General features: G+C 35.8%; 1 protein-coding gene across 4 annotated transcripts in view; it reads left to right on the top strand.

Moving 5' to 3' along the window:
- Positions 1-26,710, top strand: part of PIBF1 (progesterone immunomodulatory binding factor 1) — a 212,115-nt gene that overhangs the window by 37,549 nt on the left and 147,856 nt on the right. For all 4 annotated transcript variants that reach the window (XM_064586007.1, XM_045869564.3, XM_064586008.1 and 1 more), the window contains 4 exons: positions 6,228-6,361; positions 11,431-11,539; positions 11,799-11,980; positions 13,053-13,178. In XM_064586007.1, the coding sequence (XP_064442077.1) occupies positions 6,228-6,361; positions 11,431-11,539; positions 11,799-11,980; positions 13,053-13,178 (551 nt within the window). The remainder of the gene's footprint in view (positions 1-6,227; positions 6,362-11,430; positions 11,540-11,798; positions 11,981-13,052; positions 13,179-26,710) is intronic.

Here is a 26,710-nt window from a genome sequence, read left to right as displayed (position 1 = left end):
ACTACTGACCTTAAGGTAAATGTCACTATATCACCTTTCCAATTTCCTTAGCTGCCCCATCTCCCCACAGGCAGGAGATCACCTCATTTATTAAAGATTTATTTTGACACATAGGTTACCACTCTCTTCTCAGTTTACATGGTGTGAGAGATGAAAGATTTAAATGATGCTTAGAAATTCATTATACCTAAAATAATTGCCTTTTGGTTTACACAGCTGCTGACTGTTTAAAATGTGCCTATTTAATTGCAACTTTGAATACTTTTTAACTTTTTGTAGAAAAATTTAGACTCGATGTTATTTTCTCAAATTGTTTTTCTTATTGTGTATTTAAGGAATAACTGTAGTAATTGTTTTAAAGGAAAGGAGTCCAAAATTAACTGTGATTTATGTATGTGCCATATTTGAACCCATAAAATTTGTAATTAAAATGCTTTTAACACCCTGGATTTGAACAGTAAATAATATTAACTTCCAACAGTGGTTTTATAGTTTCCACAGGATTGATTCTTCAAAAAACAGGAACTTGAAATTAAGAAAAGTATGAACTATGTTTGAATTTGAGAACCTAGATTCTGGTTCTATCTCTGCTAGCCCTAGAATCCTGGACACATCATCTAAACCCTCTAGGCTTTAAGGTTCTTATCTTGAAAATAAGAAGATTGTAGTAGATTATCTCCAGGGTATCTTTCATCTCTGAAATTCTATAAATCTAAAATGTTTAGCTGCTGTGTTTGGAAACAAGAAGCTTGGAAGAAAAAGGACATCTCATTATAAATATGAAAGTTCTAATAGCTAATAACTTTGCCAAAACAGTGTAGAATATGAAATTTTCAGTTTCTTATGTCAGTCAAACTGTAGAGAAATAGAGAGTAAAGTGTCTCTTCACTACCCACTTTCATGCTCTCTCTTTCCACTTTGATGTGATTATCACGTCTCCCCCTTTCTGTTCCTATTACAAGCATCCCTGCCAGAACTTCTCCCCAGTTAACATTTTCCTGCTTGAAGCCTCTTGTTGCACTTTTTAAAAGTGTATAACATACATAAAGAAGTCTTAACTGAATTTTCACAAAGTGAACACACCCATCACCCAAAGCAAGAATAAAAAGCCCCTTTCATGCTGTCTTTCTCAAAATCTTTGAGAAAATTCTGCATGTATGTTACACAGATATGATTGTTTCAGATGATGTGTTTTATTTAGACTTATGATAGTATTCTTTAATTTCAGTTGGAAAACTGATCATGTGTTAAATACTTAATTTTTAAAGTCACTTTTTCTACATTTGGAGCTAGTTATTTTAAATGCCAGTGCTGCATAGTCCATTTGTATTTCAACAGTAGTTCCTTCTGCAAACATTTCCAGCGTAACCACTGTGTAAGGGTTACTGGGTGTACAGAGATAAAGCAGGTCTTCAAGGAACTCCAGGTCTTAGGTGGGTATGGGGAAAGATGAAGGTTATGGGCAAGACAAGAAAACATGCAGTTACAATAACAGATTTACTTTTTTCAGACTGGAGATAGCCTTCTATTATTTCCTCATATGAATAATTTAGGAGATGGAAAAGATAACATTAACACTGGAAGTCAGTCATTTCCATTCTAGATATGTAGAAAACTGGCAAACAGTTGAAATCTTCTCAATGACTTGGATTGTCTTTATTGTCCCGATGTAATTTTTTTCTTGCTGTGAACCTGTTTACTGTTATGTAGAAATTTTCTGTTAGGGCTAGTGACTGGAAATTTTATGTGTGTCCCTTTCTTTATGTTTGAAAAGGTTTTAGTCAATTTAATGTCCTCTTTTGCTCCTTCTTTTCCGCAGACATTAATTGCAAACTTTCGTATAATAGGCAGAGTACTAGCTAGGTACTAGGATTATAGAAGACCTCCTTAAGTTTTTTTCTTATGATGTAGGAAGCAAGTAATGGCTGCTCACAGCACATGTGATACGTTTTCTGACAGAAAGAACCAGGTGCTCTGGCAAAATATAAGACAAACATCAGACTCAGCTTTGGGGCTTTAGACTTCCCAAATAAGTTGATCTTGAGTTCAAAACAGAGAAGGATGTATACAGATAATACAAAGTAATCTTTTCTCTTCAGCCTTAACCCGGTAGTTCCACACAGTCATGGGGTTTCATTCATTCTGAAGGAAGATGCTACTTTTCCTATTTTCCAGTGCTATACCTTAACCTATCTTAGTTGTTAGTAGTAAAGGAAGCATATTTTTTCAAAATATAAAGTATTAATTTTAGGTAAGGGGAAATTTTTCAGTTGAAAAGCCCTGAAGAAAGTGTTGGTGGAATATATACATTCCTATACTGAACTTCTGCTTATTCTTGGTCATACGGTGTTTATATTTAAAGAAAATTTAAATTATATTTAAAGAAAAATTATATAGCACCCATGGAATTGCTCTCTGGACCAGGAATCTTTGCTCCATATATTTCAGGGCTAGTTGCTGATGTCTTCTCTAGATCTTTAGAGAAGATCTTGGCACTTCAACTCACAAAAACCCCTGCTGCTTTGGGCATTCATGTCATCTGGACACCACACCTCATAACCTTCCTCATTTGCAGACCATTAAGGATATTCTTCCTTTTTTAGTGGAACCCTTGCTCTTGCCTGGGTTACTTCTGTGATTTATCCATAGCCTTGGCCTTGGCATCTTATTGATTTTCTCATCTTTAGTTACTGACTTTTTTCCACTTTAGCACTCAGTCTCATGGCCCACATTCTGTTCCTTGTCACCCAGAACTCATTACTTCTGAAGTTACCAATTCAGGTTGATCATTGAACATACTGCTTCCTCTATTTCATATTTCTTAATCCTTTGCTTCCAATTTATCTTCAACAGAATTTCCAATTTATATAATTTCTTTATCAATCCCTTCCTAAATTTATTTTTTTGCCTCTTCAGTTATCAGTCTTAAACCTTTCTCTTGCCAAGGTTCTCTTAATTCCTCCCAACTCTCTTTTTATCAAACCCACCTGACAAAATGTTAACTGCATTTTCCAACTGAGCACTACTGGATTAAAAAAAAAAAAAATCACATCGGCAATAACAAGTATACAGGTTTATTGTTACCAACCTCAAATGGGCCCACACAGTTATGCTGTAATTCTCTTTTTTCTGGTCCTCATTTTTTACACAATTGTTTTAGACATTCACTACTCCCCTCACATCTCCAACCTTCCACTCTCAGCAGATGACTTGGCATTTCATTTCACAGAGAAATTGGAAATCCTCAGATGAGAACCCAACCCCCACAGTTCCTGCCATGAAACATACAAACTTGCACTCACTCTGTTTTATTTGTTCTTACTTTTGATAGCAGAAGTCTTCTTGCTTTCAAGGAGTGGAAAAATCACATGCCTTTAGAAACCAAGTGGATAATATTTTATGAAGCAGTAGGGTAAGGAGTAATTCTGTGGCTTATAACAAATTGGTAAGAGCTAAGTACATCAAATTTAAGTTTTTAATACTCTATCAGCTGGAATAAAGCCTGTCACGATGAGCATGGCTGGTGATCCAAGACTAATCTCCACATTTGAGCTCTGGATCCTATTCCCTGTGGCCTTTTTAGGACTTTACCTACCTGAATATGCCTGTTTTCTCCAGTGTCCATCCCACTTTTGCTATTCTTCCCCACTAATATTTGAACATTTTCAAGCTTGTCCTATATTTTAAAACCTTCGTTTATCCCTATTTTCTTCCCTAGCTACTGTACTTTCTCACTTTTATATTTTAACTAAAGAGAGGCTTGCTTGCAGGTTTGGTGTTTGACGAAGTTCAATTGGAGTCCTTACGCTACTCTTTATGAGCTTTGAGACTTCTGTTGTCTCTAAGCCTCAGTTTCCTCAACTGTGAAAATGTGGGTAATATTTATACCCAGTCATAGTAGTAAGTATTAAGTGAGAGAATGCATATAAAATAGCACAAAACAAGGACATATTTAGATGAGTATTCAGATATATTTGCTTTAGTCCGTGGCAGTCTTTTTCTCTCCCTTTCCCTGAATACTTAATGCGTTTGTTGACTGGGTTTTTTGTTGACTGGGTTTTGTTTCTCAGTAGTACTCAATACCACTGACTTAGTCTCCCCAAAGCACTATCTTCTGCAGTTGTTTCTGACACACACCCCCAGCTTACCCCTTGTTTCTGTGAATACTCCATCGGGTGCCTTATGCTCTTTGTCCTGTGGCCACCCTTTAAATATTTCTATTCCTCAGGATTCTGTCTTGGTCTTTGTGCAGTTATTAAAGTTGAGCCATCAATTTGGCGCTAATCTCTCAAGAAGCCAAAGTAAAGAAGAAGCATTATGATACTAATTTATAGTTTATGATTATTTACTATGTCTTGGGCATTTTTATAAGCACTTTACTGTATTACTTGATATAATCAGCACTCTGTGAGGTAGATGAGGACACTGACTACTGAGAGGTAAACCTGCCCAAAGTCTTACTGCAGATAATTCAATTCTAGACAGTTGAATTCTGGAGCTTGCCTTCCTAACTATAACACTGTACACTGTTCCAGAACTGACACATGATTAGTAGTATATAGAAAGGCAAAGCATTCTTCAGGGGAACTAAAGTGTCTTCTGGGACTTAGGTCTGAAATGATGTATTTGATGATCCTTTGGGGAGATGATAGAGTATCCTGTTATGATCCTATAATAAATAACCATAGTAACATTGCATTCTTATGAGGAAATTCTCAGTAGGAGAACATAATATTATACCAAAATAAAACACACCATATATACATATATATATATGTAGTTTTTCCATAATTGCATTTTCTGTCTTTTTTTTTTTTTTTTAAAGATTTTATTTATTCATGAGAGACAGAGAGAGAGAGAGGCAGAGGGAGAAGCAGGCCCCCAAGGAGCAGAGAGCCCGATGCGGGACTCGATCCCAGGACCCCGGGATCGTGACCTGAGCTGAAGGCAGATGCTTAACCATCTGAGCCACCCAGGCACCCCATAATTGCATTTTTCAAACAGCCCTTGGATAGAAATTTGGGAGCTAACATTTCAAAGTTATGTTTAATAGTTTAAAAAGGACAAAATCAATATCTTACTCATCTTTCTATCTACACTGTCTAATCCAGGACCAGTCACATAGGAATAATTCAGTCAGTATTTGTCGAATGAGTGTTGCCACACTTACCTGGTCTGCTACTAAAAAAAGAATGACTTGGAACAGGATGTATTAAACATGACAGGTTCTGAGGGTGAAGTTGACAGTTGCTTGCAAGATCTGGGTGAGTTCAAAAGGCAGAAATAAGGAGGAACTCTGTCCCTGTGTCTTGTTTTTCCTCCCCATTTCCATATTTATTTACTTCTTAATTTATACAAAAGCATTTATTTGACTCTTCCTGTGTATACCAAGTGCTGTATAAAGTGATGGAGATCCAGTGGTGAATAAGACATAATCCCTGCCCTTAAGATGTTTACACTCTGGTGAGGCATATAGAAAACTAATCTGATGGTAAGCAAATATTCAGATAATACGCAGCTATTCAGGCAGTGAGAACAAGATAGAGGAAGTATGGTATGTTCAAGAGCTTTAGATCTTCATTAGGGTTGCAGGGTATATGTGAATATGAGAAATGGTGAGAAATGAGGTTTGTGGTAAGCCAGGCCAGGTTGTGGTTTTTGACAGTTTTCCCTTCTACTCCTCCCCTGTATCTCCATAGTTCCTTTTTAGTGGTCTGGTGAGTAGAAGGAAGATCAATGGAGAAATATGTTCCAAGTGCCACAAAATTCCTTTTTTTTTTGCTGACTACCGTAACAAACTACATGATTAATCTCTTCAGTAACTATTTTTCACTGTGGTTATTTGATATTCAGGTGGCCCTTCATCTCTAAATTGTGAACTCCTCAAGAGTAGGGGCTCTGTTTTATTCATCTCTATTCATGTCTTTAGCATTTAATAGTTAACTCAAACAAAAAAGCTATTTAACATTGATAGTCATTTTATGGATCATTCTAATAACCAAAGCATAGCTGCCCTCTTTTTTCTATGAAAAACAGCTCAAGTTTTAAACAAACTTACAAACTACTGTCAGCGTAAGATCATCTGTCTTCGAGTAGGGAAAATTACTACACAAAAGAATTGAAGTTTTTTTTTTTTTTAATGGATATTCACAGCATAACAAGAACTCAATAAAAAATTTGGTCAGCTATGTTTAGCTTGAAATGTTTTATTATTGTTTTGATTTTAGACTTATGAGGAAGATCGAAGAAATTACTCTGAGCTTCAAATTAGATGTCAACGTTTGGCCTTAGAATTAGCAGACACAAAACAGTTAATTCAGCAAGGGGACTACCGTCAAGAAAACTATGATAGAGTCAAAAGGTAAGCTGTTAAGATGGCTACTGTAGTTCTCCTTTTTCACATGCATCAAAGTCACCTGAATTCTTACTGTCGACGTCGTCAATTCCACTTTGTATCTTACTCTTTTTCTGTGTCCGTAGTTTGACTTTTCCAGAATGTCATATAGTTGGAATCATACAGTATAGGACCTTTTAAGATTGGCTTCTTTCCCTTAGTGATGTACATTTAAGTTTTCTCTATGTCTTTTCATGGCTTGATAGCTCATTTCTTTTTGCTGCTGAATAATATTTCATTGTTACCACCATTCATGTATCCGTTCAGCTGATGAAGGACATATTGGTTGCTTTCAAGTTTGGGTAATTCTGTGTAAGGCTGCTGTAAACATCCATGTGCAGGTTTTTGTATGGACATAAGTTTTTAACTCCTTTGGGTAAATACCAAGGAGCACAATTGTATGGTAAGAGTATTTTTGGTTTTGTAGGAAACCACCAAATTTTCTGTCCCAAAGTGCCTGTACAATTTTGCATTTCCACAAGCAATGATTGAGAATTCCTGTTGTTCCATGTCTTTGCTAGTATTTGGCATTCTGGATTTTGGCCATTCCAATAAGGGTGTGTGGGGGTAGCTCGCTGTTGTTTTAATTTGCATTTTTCTGATAACATGATGTGGAACATCTTTTCATGTGCTTATTTGCGATCTGTATATCTTCTTTGGTGAGGTGTCTGTTAAGGTCTTTGGTCCATTTTTTAATTGGGTTATTTGTTTTCTTACTGTTGAGTTCTAAGATTCTTTGTCTATTTTGGATAACAGTCCTTATCAGATACCTCTTTGGCAAGTATTTTCTCCCAGTCTATGGCTTGTCTTTTCATTCTCTTGACATATACCTTATTCTGCATTGCACAAAAAGCATGTGGTTTTGGCGGTTTGTTGGGTTTAGGTTGTATTTTTATATTGGCTTTTATTTTATTTGGAAGTTGCTGTTGTCTTTTAAAATGTAGTCTCTTAGAAGATAGAGACCCAGTAAAGTCCCATGAGTGTAAATATTTTTTAAATCTCACTTGATGATTATTTTTGTTTTATGGAATCAATGTAAATCCTTGTATTATCTGAAGGTTTTTTTTAGCTATTCCTTTCTGACAAAGGGCATACACACGTTCAAAAAATAATACTTTCTGAGAATGTTTCTCAGTGCTACTAAGTAGCTATTGCAAAGAATTTTCCTTTTACTGGAGTATACTTTTCTGTTGTTTGTACATTAATGAGCCACTACTTAGCTATATGTCCCTAGGTACATCTCTTACTATTCTAAGCCAAAATTTGTCATCCATGAAAGGGTGCTAATACCAATAAATGTACTATAAAAACAAAGAAGATCAAATAAAGGAATATTTATGAAAGTATTTATAGATAGAGACATTATTCTAATTGTTCACTGCTGTCCCTACCTGCACCTAAAATAATTCTTGAAATATAGTAGTCATTTAATGGATATTTATTAAATGAATGGACACTTTAAAAATTATATAACAACATAAGTAAATTTCAAGGAGCAGATTGGTACCCCAACTCCCAGCATGACTGACATGAAGTATATGTTATTATGTATGTATTAATGTCAAAGTATGGTAATTATTGGAGCTTGAAATCCGTGGCTCTTAAATAAAGCTAGGTTTCAAAAGAATCAGTTCAAAAGTAAGTAGACTGTGATGGTGAGATAATATTTTGAGTTGGTGTTTTGATGTCCTCTCTACCACTATAAATCTGTAGCAGTAATAGCTAAAACATGAAAAGGGAAAATTAAAAAGCCTAATCATCAGAATAATCAGCATGGCCATGAATGAAGGATAAATGAACCAAGATGAGTCATGAGTTGGTAATTATTCAGGCCGGGTGATGAGAGCAGGGGGTTCATTATATCATCTCTATTTATATATATGTTTTATTTTCTATAATAAAAACCTAGGAAGGAAAAACATAGCCCTAACATAACATCTTTATGTGCTAGATATAGAACAGAAAAACAAACAAGAGGGGCTCAAACCAAACCGTTCGGCTCACTCAATAGAATAAATAAATTAAAGAAATGTTCTGGTTACAAAAATATAAGATAACCTGGGGGAAAAGATCACTTTTACGTCCCTGATAAATTCTTATAAATGTGCATAAGGAAACAGGTACATGGATGTTAATTGTATCATTATTAGGAAGATTTCAGATGCTTTCAGCAGCAGAATGGGAAATCAGTTATGATTTATTTCTACAGTATAATTCAATGTGGCAGTTAAAATCATTAAATTAGATCTGATTGTATCTATATGGATAAATCAGACATATTATATTTTAAAAAGCATGTCCATCTTTTTTAAATTTTTTGTTTTAAAAAGATATGTCCATCTTTTTTTTTTTTTTAAGCAGTTCCTTACTTTCTGGCATAACATAATTTTCTCAGGTTTATTTTCTAATTTGATTGCCTTAGCCCCTTCTTTAATGAGTCCTGGTTCCTTTTAGTGGGGAATACTATTTAGAAATTAATATTTGGATGCTGGCCATTGCTACACTGGTCATCATTTCTAGGCCCTTTCAGTAAAGAGAGGTAATGGAGAGGGAATAGGGAGGATGGCTTAACACACTATGGATAAGATCATACTGATACCTCTAATTCCAATTCAGTGCCCTAGTAGCTAGTTGAAGGGGCTTCAACGTCCAAATATGGTACAACTTGAGTATCAAAATGAGTTATAATCTGGGGCGCCTGGGTGGCTCAGTTGGTTAAGCAACTGCCTTCGGCTCAGGTCATGATCCCAGGGTCCTGGGATCGAGTCCGCATCGGGCTCCCTGCTCTGCAGGGAGCCTGCTTCTCCCTCTCCCACTCCCCCTGCTTGTGTTCCCTCTCTCGCTGTGTCTCTCTCTGTCAAATAAATAAATAAAATCTTAAAAAAAAAAAAATGAGTTATAATCTGTTGACTAGAATAAGAACCCTGAGTGCATGCTAATAATAAAAGAGGATTTTTACAGTAGAATGCCAACCAATAAATATATGTGCATATTACAGTTACCCTCTTGTAAACTTGTAATATTATTTGATTCAGAATTATTGACGGAAGCTAAAGCCATTGAGTAAAAAGATATTAGGGAACAACATATTTATACAATTTCAAAGTATGTTTCCCATGATTACTTATTAATTGCGGAGGGCAAAACAGAACTTTTGTATTTGAGGTTTTTGGCAGATACCACCTTAATCAGGTGACCAGGGTTATTTTCACCAATCATGGAAGATAGTGACATAACGTGCTTCTTTGTGTACTAAGACTTTATGTACTCTTTATGTGACGTATTGAGGACACATTGTCACTTGTGTAGTATCTCTGCCCCAAATGCTTAACCTGAATCCAATTATAGGGAAACATCAGACAAATGAAAATTGAGTGACATTCCATAAAACAATTGGCCAGTGCTCTACAAATAGCCTTTCTATGTCTTTTACCACGTTGACTAAGGAACTACTCAGAGTTAAAGAAGACTAAAGATACATGACATCCAGATGCAATGGATGATAATACATTGGATCCTAAACCAGGCGGGAAAAATGCCAATTGGGACAATTGACAAAATTGGAAAATGGATTGTATGTTAGATACTGTATTAGGGCTAATAATACTGTGATTATATAAGAGAATATCTTTAGTCTTAGAAAATTCACACCAAATTATTTAGGGATAAAGGGACTTAATGTCTGCATATATCTCTTAAATAGTTAAGGGGGAAAATTGCACATGTATGTATGTGTGTGTATATATATTCATTCACCTATATCAACAACAGAGAAGGAGAGAATAAATATGACAAAGTATTATTTAGTAAATATTACAAAGTAAATATGACAAAATGTTAACACTTGGTGAGTAAAGTATTTTTAAAAAACAATATGGAAACACTAAATTTGTCATTATATCTAGGGGATGATATAGGAACAGTGAGGAAAATGTAGGCAACTTTACCTGTAGTGTCTTATCTTTTTTAAAAAAGCCAAACAAAACTGTATTGCAAATATAGACCAGTGTTAACTCTTGTCAGCTGTGGATAGCAAGATCATGGATGTTTTGCTATATCATGCTTTAAAAATCATAGCAGAGTATGATCATTACCATGTGAGAATATGAACATATGCATGTAAACACTTAAAGTAATATGTACCAAGATATTGGTACTGTCAGTCATCTTTAGTTAGTGGGTTTATGGGTGATTGTTACTTTATAATTTGTGCTTTGCTCACTTTTCTTCAATAAACATAACTTTGTTAACCAGGAGAAAAATATTTTTCTAAACAGTTACTGAAAATCTAACTAAAAGAAAAACAATTCTTAACAGCCATCAGCATGGAAACACCAGGTAGGTAGATGACATAAAGTACAAAGAAACTGATTCTGACTGGACAGGATAAATTTAGAGTTAGTAAGTCTATTTCTCTGCTCACTTTTTAAAGATACCTGTTGTAGGTTTGTTCCAATTCTTGGTTTCACTGTTTTGGGGTTAAGAGCTTATCTGCAAATGGAAATTAGACTCTCTGGGTAATCAAAAACAATTTGTGAATGAAACAGTCACAAGAATGCCTCCTTGTGTATCTGCTATGCAATCTGAGTGATGAGTTAAGGGCTTTTTGCCACTAACTGAACTGAAAGCCTAGAGCCATATATAAATTCTTTAAAAGTTTTGGCTTCAAGATAAGATTGATGATGATTAGTGAAAAGATACCAGAGTGTACCTTAGTAGGTTTTATTAAGTATTTTACTGGCCAGTGTAGTTTACATACTTAACTTTTTAAAGATAATAAATTTATATTTATATATCTGAACAGTCTTGAACAGAGTCTCCTAAATTTGAAGAGCAGATACTTTATTGTTCTTAGAATGACACTAACGCCCAACTGCTGGTATCTCTGTTCAGTTTCCTGAAACATAGTCAATGCATTTTAAATGTTCATTGTAAAATGGGATATAAAAAAAATAAAATAAAATGGGATATAAAATATACATATGTATTTGAATTTTATTTTAGTAAAAATAAACAAATGTATTTTAATTTTATAGTGAGCGTGATGCACTGGAACAGGAAATAATTGAGCTAAGGAGAAAACATGAAATACTTGAAGCCTCTCACATAACTCAAGCTAAAGAAAGAAGTGAATTATCGAAAGAGGTAAGCTTATAAAGTCACGTGTATTTTATCTACAGTGATTGTGGACATAGCCTAGGGCAGAATTGTGGGAGGGACAGTTTTCCTTTCTGATGTAGTTAACAGAAAAAGGGACTTTAGTAGCTCTGTTTGGATGGAAAGTTGCAAAGTAAGAATTAGCCCTTTTTATGTTTTAAAGCCCAAGTGAAAGAAAATAATACAGTAAACCTTGAAAAGTAAGAGGAAGTTGCTTTGGACACTGTCTCTCTCTGCACCTATGTAGGTAACCACCTTACAGCAGACTGTTACTTTACTGCAAAAAGATAAAGACTATCTCAGTCGCCAAAACATGGAGCTTAGTGTTCGCTGTGCCCATGAAGAAGATCGCCTTGAAAGACTTCAGGTTCAACTTGAAGAAACCAAAAAGGCTAGAGAAGAGATGTATGAAAAATATGTAACATCCAGGCAAGATTTACATTATTTTTCACATAAATAGATATAAATTAACACCAGCTTCTCTGAGGGAAGAACAATGATTTTTTTTTTAAGATAAATAGGAGTGTATTAAGAAAATAGTTCATTTTGTTTCCTTGTAATATATTCTTATTCTAGTTGGTTTTTTCTTAAGACATAGTGGGTTTTTTTCCCAATAATGTAAAGCCTATTTCTTTTAGGTCAGTATATATATGCTATAACTACTGTGTTTTCTTATGACATAACCTTTTTAATTCCCTACAATTAAGATCTCTGTATAAGTGTTTTTTGAAAGAAAGTGCGTATCTCTGTAGAAGTATCTTTTTGAAAAAAACCTAACTGTGTGGAGCCTAGCTAAGCTGACCTTTTCCTGACTGTGTATGTAAAACCTAAGAAAAGAGAGGAGACAGCATTGCATACGAGCTCTGGAATCAGACTCCTGCATTTCAATCCTGTCTCCCCCCTTCAACTAGATGTATAAGCTATTAGAGTTCCTTTATGCCAATACCCCTTATAATCCTTGAGATTCTTATTTTTATCAGCACATCAAAAACTAAAACAAATTTAAAATTTTATCCTTCAACACTTCACACATTCATAACTTATTCCCTAGCCTGTGGTATATTTCATCAGTTTGTGCTCCTGCTAATGGCCTAGGTAATGTTTTGTGACTTTGCTAAGAGATTACAGTGGTTATGGTTGTTGTGCTTAGAAGGAAAGGATTTATAAGGATTCGATTAGAGTTATTTGGGGTTTGTTTTTAATTTTATTTGTATCTCAACATGTACCACACCAAATTATTTTTATATGCATCAATTTTCAAGTCTCTGGTCATATGCATTAAAAACTAGTAAAATATTTTTGAAGATTAATGGTTATTCAACATGAATTAACATTATATATAGTAACTAAGCCTTTTGGGCAATATATCCAACAGCTGTGCTTTTCAAATAACTTTGAATATAGAACATATTCAACATAAAATGATAAATCTTACATGAAGGGAAAAAATGTTTCTTTTACAAAAGCAAAATTCATGGATGTTACTTTTGACTCCTTGCAGAGATCATTATAAAACAGAATATGAAAATAAGCTACATGGTGAATTGGAACAAATCAGATTGAAAACTAATCAAGAAATTGATCAACTTAGAAGTGCGTCTCGGGAAATGTATGAACGGGAAAACAGGTATTAAAAGAAATTTTTAGGTAAAAGTAGGAAATTTATTTCTCTTTGTTTGAAACTTATATTTTATTGAAATTAAACTATTTCTATGACAATATCTTGTTTAATTCATTAAAGATAATTTGTCAAATCTAAATCAAAATATAATGGAACATTAAAGTTCTAAGATCTTTGGTAACTAGCTCAGAACAAGGTTTATCAGACCTTAAGTTAAGTCTCTTCACTCTGGTATTCCCATTATCTCTTCATTACCCTGGTAACTTTTCTTTTTGCCTTTACGGCAGTTCAGATTGAGGACAGAGATAAAAGGATATAAGAGATACCAGTAGTTCTTCCTGTAACATGCCAGTGATTTCTCCAAGAAATTTTTAAAAACTGGAATAATACTATGAAATGTTACATATACCTCATTTATCTGCTGGTCCCGACAGATGTTATATTAGATAATCTTTTTTTTTTTAAGATTTTATTTATTTATTTGACAGAGAGAGACACAGTGAGAGAGGGAACACAAGCAGGGGGAGTGGGAGAGGGAGAAGCAGGCTTCCCGCAGAGTAGGGAGCCCGATGCGGGGCTCGATCCCAGTACCCTGGTATCCTGACCTGAGCCGAAGGCAGACGCTTAACGACTCAGCCACCCAGGAGCCCCATATATTGGATAATCTTGAAGATGATCATTTTTATTCATTTTAATCACTTTTAGATTAGTATATATTAGGTTCCCTTAGTTGGTGATCAGTAGTATTAGGGGCAAATAAATACTACTTATTTCGATAGCATTTATTTTTATATACTATTATACTTCATATGACTTTTGAAAGTTTGTATTTTAGGGGGAAAATTTGAAATTGACTTAATTGTCATACTAGTCTATCAGTACTGATTTAAGTATATGATATTTTTAAGTTTGGCAGCAAGCAAGACTTTAAATCAGACTTAATTCTATAGTTATCACTGTAACATGTTACTCGATTAGAAGTACAGTAGCAAAAACTTTGAGAGTTCCACCCCTCAATTCTGGGGGGGCAAATCTCAATGTCCTTGGCCTCTACTGGGGAAAATATGTAAGAACTACATGTGCGGAATTATCCTTTGGGTAGAAAACCAGCAAAGGAAATTTTTAAATCATTGTTAAATTGTTACTTTAATAAAACAGATTGAGAGAGATTTTTACGGTAATGCTGAAATACTTTTGAGCAGTTAAATAACTGGACAACCACATGCAAAAAAATGAAATTGGACCACTGTCTTACACTATACATAAAAATTAACTCAAAATAAATTAAAGACTTGGGGCGCCTGGGTGGCTCAGTCATTAAGCATCTGCCTTCGGCTCAGGTCATGATCCCAGGGTCCTGGGATCAAGCCCCACATCGGGCTCCCTGCTCCGTGGGAAGCCTGCTTCTCCCTCTCCCTCTCCCACTCGCCCTGCTTGTGTCCCCTCTCTCGCTGTGTCTCTCTCTGTCAAATAAATAAAATATTTTAAAAATTAATTAATTAATTAATTAATTAAAGACTTGAATGTAAGACCTAAAACCATAAAACTCCTAGAAGAAAACATCAGCAGTAAGGTCCTCAACACCAGTCGTGGCAATGATTTTTTTAATCTGACCCAAAGCACAGGCAATAAAAGCAAAACTGGCTGTCCAGTTTTCCCAACATTTACTGAAAAGACTCCTTTATTTTGGGGCATTCCATTCTGTTCCATTTATCTGTGTCTGTTTTTATGCCATTGCCAATACTGATTTGATTATTTTAGCTTTGTAATATTATTTGAAATCAGGGAACACAATGCCTTCAGCCTTGTTCTTCTTTCTCAAGATTGCTGTGGTTATTCAGGTACTTTTGTGGTTCTGTACAAATTTAGGAGTTTTGTTCTAGTTCTGTGAAAAATGCCATGGGGATTTTTATAGGGATTGCATTGAATCTGTAGATTGCTTGGGTGGTAGTATGGACACTTCACCAGTCCTTCTAATCCATGATCATGGGATATCTTTCCATTTATTTGTGTCTTTATTTTTCTTCAGTCAATTAAAGAAGAAAAGTATATATTTAAATGTATATTTATAAGTAATTACAAATTAAATACCTGTTTAATCACCATCCAAATCAAGAAGTCAGTGTGAGTACCATGGAAATGTCCTTGAGAGCTTCCTGCTTAACTTCTTCCTTCCATAAAAATAACTACTGTTCTGATTTTTATGCTAATAACTTTCTTGCTTTTCCTGCTTTTCCTTATATTTTTATTATCTAAATTACCAATAAATAGGTACCTCTGAGAAATGTAGTTTAGTTTTTCATATTATATTAGTGTCACATAAATGGGATCATGCCCTATATATTCTTTTGTGGCTTTATGTGATTCTTCATATAGCCTTATGATTTTAAGATTCATATGCTGTTGGCATTTAGCTCTTCATGGTCATAACTGAAGTATACCATTTTTATGAATTCATGCTTAGAACAGCAGAGACATTAGAAGATTAGACATTCATACAGAGAGATTAAAAAATGACAAAGAAATTCTTCCATCTTTTTCAGAATTTTGGTTAGTCCCAACCCTGTATTGGGTAAGAAGGACCCTGTACCTTCTGGTTACTTGCTCTTAAGGTTCAAAGTGCACACTAAGGTTGATGTTCGGAAAGTTTACATTTGAGCTCTCCAAGCAGCATATCCACTAATTGAGCAAATATTTATTGAGATCCACCAGATGCCAGATACGTGCCATAGATATAGCAGTGACCTGTCTTCACACAGTTGGTTGTCTAATAGACATAAAGACAATAGAGAAACAATAATTATAAGTATGATGATAATGGAGAAGATGACAGGAAACACAGGATGAGACCATATAGAAGCAAGGAAGACTTCCATGACAGAAGAAATACCCATGCTGATACTTGTGTGATGACTAAGACTGAGTTAGGGGAGGGAAGGGAATTAGGGAAATGAATGTCCAGCATGGATAAAACCTGGAGATTAGACAATATGAAGCTTTTTGAACAAATTGAAAATAATTCAGTATGGCTAGAGTGTAGACTGAGAAGCAGAGTTCTACAAGATAAAAGAGGGAAACAGAGGTCCAGATCATACATTTGGACTGTTGTCTTGGTAAGACCAGCAGGGAACAACTGAAAGATTTTAAGGATATGTGCTATATGATTTGATTTTATATAAAAAAGAGACTGCTAGGGGTGCCTGGGTGCCTCAGTTGGTTAAACATCTGACTCTTGATCTTGGACCAGGTCATGATTTCAGGGTTGTGAGATCGAGCCCTGCGTCCGGCTCCATGCTTGGTGTGGAGCCTGCTTGAGATTCTCTCTGTCTCTTTCCCTCTGCCCCACCTCTCCCCCTACACACACACACACACACACACACACACACACACACACACATACCCTCACACGTGTGCACGCGCTCGCTCGCTCTCTTTTTTAGAGAGAGACTGCTCTACGATGTGGAGAGATTAGAGAACTGGAATATATGGCTATAGACATAGAGACTACTTTTTGAGGTTGTTTCTGTTATCAGAGTGAGAAGTGATGATAAAACTGGATTAGTAGCAATAGAGATGGAGAGTAATGGGCCAGGTTGGAAACCTGCCTAGGAGGTGGCTTCACCTCCTACATTGGAGGATTCAGTGACTAGATTGGATTAAGAAGTGAGAAGATGCATGTACAGTACTACCAACCAACCCACATGTTCTGAATCCATTTCACTTAAGAGATCATTTCTAATAACCATCAATGAATCCTTCCTTGATAATCAAAACATAAAGATACCTAAAGCCTTGTGGTAACCATTTATAAAAAAGGGCTTCCGGTTAAAGTTTTACTACTAAATAACCATCCCTGCTGTATTAACACCAACTGACTTCAAATGCTAACTGACAACCCTAGTGTTCTTTCAAATCTTTGTATTGTTACTCAATTGTTTTAGCTGGGTATACGAATTACTGGTAGAGATGTGTTTAAAAGTCTCAGTATGGTCTTGGATTTGCGATTTTTTTTTCTGTATTTGAACTTCATACTAGATGCATGTAAGTTTAGAATTATTTATCTCTAGTAATGTGCTTGCTTTAAAATCTACTTTATGATGAAATTAGCTATGCCATCTTTCTTTGGTTGATATTCACCTGTTATACCTTCCTTTTCCTATGTTTTTACTTTTTTTTTAAGATTTTATTTATTTATTTATTAGAGAGCAAGCGAGAGAGAAACAGCATGAGAGGGGGGAAGGTCAGAGGGAGAAACAGGCTCCCCGCCGAGCCGGGAGCCCGATGTGGGGCTCGATCCCAGGACTCTGGAATCATGACCTGAGCTGAAGGCAGTCGCTCAACCAACTGAGCCACCCAGGCGCTCCTATGTTTTTACTTTTAACTTTCAAATGTTCATATTTTAAATGTGCCTCTACTCTGACAATCTTTTTTTTTTCTCTTAATATATTTTATTTATTTTTATTTTTTTAAATTTATTTATTTTTAAAAAAAAAACAAAAAGAAGTGAGAAGATGTTAAGTATGTTATCAGGTTTCTGGATTGGGTAGCTAATGTGGATGGTGATGCAGTTTTTAAGAATTAGAAAAAACAAGGCTTTAATAAGAAAACATGATAAATTTAGTTTTATTTGAAATTTCTGTGTAATAGGCAATAGAAAAATTGACTGTATAAGGTTCTAAATCTCAAGAGAAAGTTTTGGGCATAAGATAGACCTGTGGCGGGCGCCTGGGTGGCTCAGTCATTTAGCATCTGCCTTCGGCTCAGGTTGATCCCAGGGTCCTGGGATCAAGCCCCACATCGGGCTCCCTGCTCCGCCGGGAGCCTGCTTCTCCTTCTCCCACCCCCCCTGCTTGTGTTCTCTCTCTCGCTGTGTCTCTCTCTGTCAAATAAATAAATAAAATCTTTAAAAAAAAAAAAAAAAGATAGACCTGTGGCATAAGGGATATTATTTCTGTTTTACAAATAAGTACTTTTAGTCCTGTGACTCAATTCTGTTAGGGATTTTATAGGCTTTTATCGACTGACTTAATAACCGTAAAATTCATGGGATTATTTCTATGATAACATGCATAATTACTTCCAAACAATCCACATAGCTGCATAAACTTTGGTATAATAATCATTTTGAGAATTTCTTGATTTTTTTAGCTTTTGTTCTTTAAAAAAAAAAAAAATCCTTTAAAATGCATGGTAACATAGATTTAGGCAAATTAGCCCGTATTCTGTAGGATGCTTGATACAGGTCGGGTTGGGAAACAGCTGACAGAACCATTTCTGGAAGCCCAGAAACTGAAAGCAGGTTTCCTTTTCCCCAGTATTGTTCTGACTCCATATGTGCATCAAAATGGATACCACCTAACCAGGAAATTCCTGGGACTGGGGCTGCTGCCCTGGAAGCCTCACCCAGCCCCGGGACACAGAATGACCCCACGGATATTGAAACTAGAGTGGGCAGTTGCCACCAGATGGTGCCAAACTGCAGCCCAGATCCAAATGGATTTGAATTGCACAGAGACCCCTAGCCAGCTAGTGAGCATAGGCTCACCTTTGTCATTTTATTAACCTCACAGTAATCCAACCCTATATTTTATATGGCTGAAACTTTTTGAATCACATTTTCTGCATTATGGCAAGATTTAAAACTATACTTAGAACTTATATCTCACTAGTCTTTTACAAAGTAAAAATAAACTATAAATTATTTCTTTCAAAATTTCACAGTATGAGTTAAACAGATGAAGTATTTACACTTGTATATTTGTACTTAGTCTCCTTACCTCTCCCCCAATTAACATATTTAGAAGAAAATTAAATGATGAGATTAGAGAAACATTATGCCTTTGGTTGGCTTTCTATACACAGTGGGGGATATTAAGAGAGTGCCTTGTATTTTCTCCTCTTAGATGTGGAAAAGAAGGATGGAACTCATGCCATCTGATCTTGGCATCTGCCACTATAATCATACCAGTAGTTTGTGAAGTTAAGGGGTTGAGAGGAAGAGGAAGAGATAAAGACTTAAGAAAAGGCACAGATAAGCAAAAAAAGAACTTGGGTATTTGGGCACATCAAAAATACTGTAGTTGGGATTATAACATGTATATATGCTTTTGCTCAATCTGTGAGTTACGTTTCTTGTCTTCTTCTGTACTTTATATTTGCTTTAAAATCCAGTTTGGAGCTGTGGGAAATAATGAGTGAAATTCACTCTAGTGGTGAGATTTGTTATATAAATAACTTCTTGCTTAGTAGGTATTTTGTAACTGAAATGTACAGACCCTCATGCACATTTGGAAGAAGAGCATTATTCCCTGAACAGGGAGTATACTATGAAAGAGATTTGGATCAAAAGACTAAACTTAAATTCTGCCTCTGCCACTAAACTAGCTGAGTGAATGTATCACTTAATATCCCAGAAGTGTGATTTCCTCTTTTATAAAATGAGCCAATAATACTATTTCACAAGGTGGTCTGTAAGATCTAAATGAGATCATGTATGTGAAAAGTACATTATAAATTATTAAGCTATGTATAAATGGTAGTTCTTTTGATACCTTTTATCTGTATGCAGTATGTTAAAATTTTTTCTTTTATTGATTTGTTGACAGTATAAGTAAAATGCACATTCCGTAAAAGTCAACTGAGGGGCACCTGGCTGGCTCAGTCAAAAGAGTGTGCAGTGCTTGATCTTGGGGCCGTGAGTTCGAGCCCCACAATGGTTGTAAAGATTACTTAAATAAATAAAACTTAAAAAAAAAAGCCAACTGATGACATTATGAAATTGTTTATCATTAAAAGGCACTACTACAACATATGTGATTATTCTTAAGTATTGATCTCCATAGCATTGAACCATTTTTTCTTAAATGACACGATATAGACATCGAGGATCTGAATGTCATTTGTTTCAGTCTAAATTTCTACATAAAATGCTAACTTACAGGGCGCCTGGGTGGCTCAGTTGGTTAAGCGACTGCCTTCGGCTCAGGTCATGATCCTGGAGTCCCTGGATCGAGTCCCGCATCGGGCTCCCTCTGCTCAGCGGGGAGCCTGCTTCTGCCTCTGACCCTCCCCCCTCTCATGTGCTCTCTCTCTCTCATTCTCTCTGTCTCAAATAAATAAATAAAAATCTTAAAAAAAAAAATGCTAACTTACTTGTTCCTAATTAATACTATGAGATAATAAAGAGGAGATAAATTCAGCTGAATAAGTTTTTCCAGAAAGTAAAACTGTCTTTACCCAAGTCACATTATTGTGAACCCAGAAAGGACCATTCTCATAGTGATACTGTAAAAAGGAGAAGAATGAGTTTTTAAAGGTATATTATGCTTTTGAAAAAGACAAGGCAGTGGGGAAAAGGAGATCGAAAATATGCTTTTAAACGTGGCAATATTGCGTTAGTGATTTTATTTTCCCACCATGTCAATAAAAACCATCTTGATCAGAATTTGTCATCTTCCCAAAGTACTCAAGAAGAAACCTTAATGACATAAACTTTGGAGTGATATTAAACACCTTTCAATCTTCAATCTAAATTTATTTTTGAAGGTTAGTTTAGTATACATAATGCATTAGAATAGATGACTGGACTAGTGTATGGAGGCTCCATTCATCATTTTAATAGTGTATGTCCTCATTAGTGCTTAAACTTTTTTCATTCATGTCTGATTAGGTATCTGTATAATTTTTTCAGTTCTTATATGGAAAAACTTAAGAATGTTCAACTTTGTCTTTTCAGTTCAATTATTCTGAATGTATATGGCTTTACAGATAACTCTTTCAATATATTAACTTACCAAATAATTATAAATGAAATTTTATTGTTAGCTATATTTTATTATTAGCTATATTCTTTATTCCCATAGGTGATTACCATATGTGTTCACTGCTTAATTAGTAATACTTAATTATTGGGGCGCCTGGGTGGCTCAGTTGGTTAAGCGACTGCCTTCGGCTCAGGTCATGATCCCAGGGTCCTGGGATCGAGTCCCACATCGGGCTCCCTGCTCGGCAGGAAGCCTGCTTCTCCCTCTCCCACTCCCCCTGCTTGTGTTCCCTCTCTCACTGTGTCTCTCTCTGTCAAATAAATAAATAAAATCTTTAAAAAATAATAATAATAATAATAATATTTAATTATTTCAAGGTATATATGGTGTTCCAGTATGAAGCGAGGTGAGTTCAGGTTATGCAGGAACTTAAATTTAACTTTTGTGTAGCTCATAGGGTGGTGAGGGAGGCGGTCACAATCATGACAGGGTCAGATTTTAAAAGGCCCTGATGTCGGTGGGGAATTCTTGGAAGTTTTACAGTAAATGAGTAACATGATATATTCATTTTTTGTAACTGGTTGCAGTGTGGGGAGGAATATAATTGAAGAGGGCCTGGAGGCAGGGAGATTGGTTAGGAGACTATTGCGAAGTTTAAAGTGAAGATGAGAAGTGGAAGGAGAGAATAAAAGCTGATTTTAAATAACATGTAGGTGAAAGAATTGAGATGACCTGATGATGGACAGGAAGTGAACATCAAAAATGACTCCAGCTTGTCTATTTTACTGGTCTCAGAGAGATGGGTCTTCGGGCATGGCCGTTAACCCAAGGTTGCAGACAAGACTTAGAAAGGAAGATGACTATTAATTCCTGATCTTTTACTGATACAGCAGCTCTGACCAAGCCTAAAAGTACTTGTGTAAGATGACATTTAATACCAGGAATTTTTCTCTACTGCACCCCAGATGTCATTACCCTTAGCCTTAGGGTGCCAGAAGGGCATTAAGCTGCTGACGTCCCTCCTGCAGTCTTCTCTGTTTACCTAGGATACTCATATATATTGTCTTTTTCTTTTTATATAATAAAAAATCTTGGGAAGCACTATCCCAATTACCATTCTCTAAACAACTACCTTCATAATTTTTAATATAGACTTTCATATTTAGATAACATACTAACTATATCTACTGTTTATTGAGTGCCTATTACACATCAGGTATTGTACTCAACGCTTTACATACGTTGCAGAGAGAATTAAATGGGACATTTTATGAGGTTGTAGGTATTAGTATCCCTGCTTTACAAATGAGGAAATAGACACAGAGGGTGTGATTTGCCTATGATTATAGGCTTTTTAAATGATGAAACTAAATACATCTGATTCTACAGTGCAATGCAGATTCCTGTGTTACTGGTCAAGGTTATGAAAATTGGTAAGAGATTTCTTATCAGAACTGTAATTTTAGTGGTAACTTATTTGGAAAAATGATTTTTTTTTTAAAGATTTATTTATTTATCCTGGAGAGAGAGCGTGTGCACAGATGCACGTACGCATGCAAGAGAGTAGGGGGAGGGGCAGAGGGAGCGACTCCTAAGCGGACTCCCCACTGAGCATGGAGCCTGACTCCATCCCAGGACCTATGAGATGATGACCTGAGCTGAAACCAAGAGTCGGACACCCAACTGACTGAACCACCCAGGTGCCCTAAGAAGTTTGTTTTTTTTAAGAGAGTTTGCAAACCCCACTCCTACTTCAGGGCTGAGTCTGGATCATTAGAACTTCACAAAAACATTTATAATTTTGAAAATTAATAAATAGGCCTTTATTTTTCCATAAAGTAGTATAATTTTTTGACAGAACCTATCTCTCTACACTATTTTCGTAAGGCCCAGACTCTCCACTTGTAACTAGAACCTGTCCTCTTTCTCCTGCTCAAGGACACATCTCCAGCAAGTCCCCCCTTTGTCTCCTATATTGCTGGTTTTCCTTTTCTACCAGATAATTCCCAACTATTCCCAACTATTGTTACTAACAAACATATCCTTTCTCCCATCATTAAAAGCCTTTTTTATTGCCACTTCCCCTTCTAGCCATTGCTCCATTTCTTTATTTTCCTTTGTAGCCGAATTCCTGTAGAATTTTAAATATTCATTCTTTACCCTCATTTTTTAAAATCTATTACCAAGCTTTTACTTCCCCGTACCACTCCAACAAAGCTCTTAGTATCAAAACCCCCAGAGATCTTCATGTTGCCAAAAATATGGTGGTTATGGTCTCAGTTCCTATCTTACTTGATCTATTAGCAATATTTAATACAATTGATCACTGCCTACTCCTGGAAACACATCTGTAACTGACTTTCAGGATACTACACTTCGACTTTTCCCCTTTCTTACTGGCTGCACCTACTCCTTTTATTGGTCCTCCTCCTGTCCTTGTCATCTTTTGCAGCTGCTTCATGGCATTTCTGTTTGGTTATCTAGTAAGCATCTTAAATTTAATGTATGCAGAAGCTCACTTCTGTTCCTCTAACCCTGCCCCACTGTCAGTATGCCTCAGATCAGTTACAGATAACTCTGTTCTACTTGCTCAGACCAAAAACCTTGAAGTCATAAACCTCTTCTCTTTTTTTCACATTCCATATTCTGTTCATCAGCAGATGCTTTTGGTTGTGTCTTCAAAACTTATGATTCTCTTACCATCTCAGAGACACCACCTTGGTCCAAGCTACCATTATCTTTTGTCTGAATTACTGCAAGATTCTCTTAAGTGGTCCTCCTGCTTCCTTCCTTGCCCTCACAGGTCTGTTGTCAGTCATTCCTCTGCTCAACTGAAAAGGCTCCCATCCAACTCAGTAAAGTTTGATTGACTATAATGCCCTGTTACACTACGTGATCTGCACCCAGTTGTCCCATCCTCATTTTACAACTCTGTTCTAGTCCCTCATTTAGTCACACTGCCTCCTGTTCCCTTAACTGGCATGCATACTCCTCAGGTCCTTTGTATTTACCGTTTCCACTGCTTAACCCCCTACTCCTGGATACCTTAGAGTCTGGTTTCCCTACTCTCTCCATGTCTTCAGATGTCACCTGCTTTCTGATGTCTTTCCTGACCACCCCATTTAAAATTGTGAAATTGCCATGCCTGCTGCCCACTAGCCCCTTCTTTGCTTTTTCTTATCCAGAGCACTTAGCACCTACTAACATACTTTGGTTTCTTTCATACTGGCATGTAATCTCCATGTAAGTAGAGATTTCATCTGTTTTTCAGTGCTGCATTCCCAGGTACCAGTACCTGGTACATAGTAAGTGCTCAGTAAATATTTGTTGAATGAAAGAATTAGTTGGAACTACTTTTGAGAAATCAGGCAACTATTGGTTTAGATGAAAACCTATACAAAGATTTATAATGAGATGGATTTAATAGAGTAGTCACTCAGTTAACCATCCACAAGATTCACCCAGTTTCAAACTGAAGGTTGCTGGAGGGGAGGGGGGTGGAGGGATGGGATAACTGGGTGATGGACATTAAGGAGGGCATGTGATATAGTGAGCACTGCATATTATATAAGACTGATGAATCACAAACCTGTACCTCTGAAACCAATAATCATTTTATGTTAATTGAATTAAAATAAAAATAAAATTTAAAAAAGATTCACCCAGTTTCATTTTAATATATTACATTGTGTTTTATCAGCTACTTTTTAAACCTGTTGAGGTTTAAAAAGTAAGATTTTAATTTAATTTTAACTTAAAGTAAATAGATTTTAAGTAAGTTTTTCCATTTTGATGCTTAAATTTTTCATAATTTGTTTTAAACCATGGTTTGGCTAGATATCCACTCTGGGATAAAGTTTTCACATCTATAAAATGAAAAAAATAATCTGCTTGAACACCAACTAAAATAAAAGGTTAGGAAAATACAGTATGTTCAGTCAACAGTAATCTCAAAAAGTTTCTCCTCTGAAAATGCATAGTTTCTCCCAAGAAATTATGTTACATAAAATTTCCACTTTGCCTTTTTTGCTATGTCCTATTCATTCATTTTCAACAACTATGTTAATTAAAGGAACAATTATTGGTGATTTGATTATAAACAGTAGATAATCCACTTGCAATCCTTCTTGTTCATGCCATCTTAAAAACAAAGGCATCAGATATGGAAATGAGCGGTTTTATATGTTGTCTGGGAGAATAATCTAGAGGTAGAAGTGATTAATTCAAACATTTTCCCTATAAATAAGCTTGTCATATAAAGAGCCTGTTTCAGTCCCTTTTTGTTGCAACTGGAAAAGATGTATTCACTTTTATTACCCAAAAATATTTTTACATGGAGGCAGAAGGAGGATGGATTGCTTAGTTGTGCCTCCTGAGCTCTTCTGACAATCATGGTTTTTCACTATTTACTCTTGGTCAATTTCAAGTTTTGAGTTGTTAGTGATGTTTATCCAGGCTAAGCATGCCTTTGGCATTCCCAAACTCTGATTTGTTCCTACTAGAATTTCAAAGGTTCCCAAGGTTTTTCTCATTCTTCCATCATTTTTCTTGCCTCTTTTCAGGTATAAATTTAGATTTGGCTTATTGATACCATGAAATTTATCTTCTAGTCATAGGAAGATACATTCCATGTACAGAAATCTATTGTTACGTTTTGTACTGAGGCTTCAGGTTTTGGTTGTCAGATACTTCTGGCTAAACTTTATGTACATGAAGTTATCTCTGCACAGATTCATTAGTTTGCATATGAAATACATCTATTATAATATTGAAATCCTTTTATTTAGAGAAATAAAACTTAAGTTTCTTGTTTGGATGTTGTAATTTATTTATTTATTATTATTTTTTTTTTTAATTTATTTATTTGGCAGAGAGATAGCACAAGTAGGCAGAGCGGCAGGCAGAGGGAAAGGGAGAAGCAGGCTCTCCGCTGAGCAGGGAGCCCGATGCGGGGCTCCATCCCAGGACCCTGGGATCATGACCTGAGGCAAAGGCAGCTGCTTAACTGACTGAGCCGCCCAGGTGCCCCGGATGTTGTAATTTAAATAACAGTATCTCCCAGTTGTTTGTCCCCTTAAGTCCTGGTTTATGCCTATTTCTCTAACATGACTATTAATAACACCCTCTTTCACTCATAAAAATGCCTCAAGTTGAAAAATATGTTATTTGGATACAAGTTATAATATATACTAGGTCACTTTACTTTTGCACTTTACATAGGATTGATCAGATTTCTTTTCCCTTTTCTGCCATCTTTCCTCTCTACTTCCCATGCACAAATACAGGATGGATAGGAGAGAGATGTATGTGTATATGGGGGATGGGGTTTGTAGGAAATGACATGAAAGAATCATGAAAAACAGTTTTGAAATCCAATGTGAGCTTTTTAAAGATTTTATTTATTTGAGAGAGAGAGAGAAAGAACATGAGCTGGGGGAGGAACAGAGGGAGAGGTACAAGCAAACTCAGTGCAGAGCCCAACACAGGGCTTGATCTCACAACCCTGAGATCATGACCTGAACCAAAAATCAAGAGTCAGGCACTTAATTGACTGAGCCACCCAGGTATCCCTCAAATGTTAGCTTTTTAAAAGCATTTTTAAGGATGAAATATTTTAGTTTTATATTTAAAACATAAAATGCTGACCAGTTGGCCAACTCCCAACATCATTCTCTGTTATTATAATTACATTTGATTATATATTCAATTTGGACTTTTAAAACATTAGCTTCATTAGCTTGTACATGGCTGCAGATAGTCTATCAATTTTTCGAG

This window comes from Mirounga angustirostris, unplaced genomic scaffold (assembly GCF_029215605.1).
Source record: "Mirounga angustirostris isolate CCGP_5_RB_7025 unplaced genomic scaffold, mMirAng1.0.hap1 SCAF_3, whole genome shotgun sequence".
In the NCBI taxonomy this organism is placed as follows: domain Eukaryota; kingdom Metazoa; phylum Chordata; class Mammalia; order Carnivora; family Phocidae; genus Mirounga; species Mirounga angustirostris.
The sequence above is the reverse complement of the archived record's forward strand: the minus strand, read 5'-3'. Positions and strand labels throughout refer to the sequence as shown.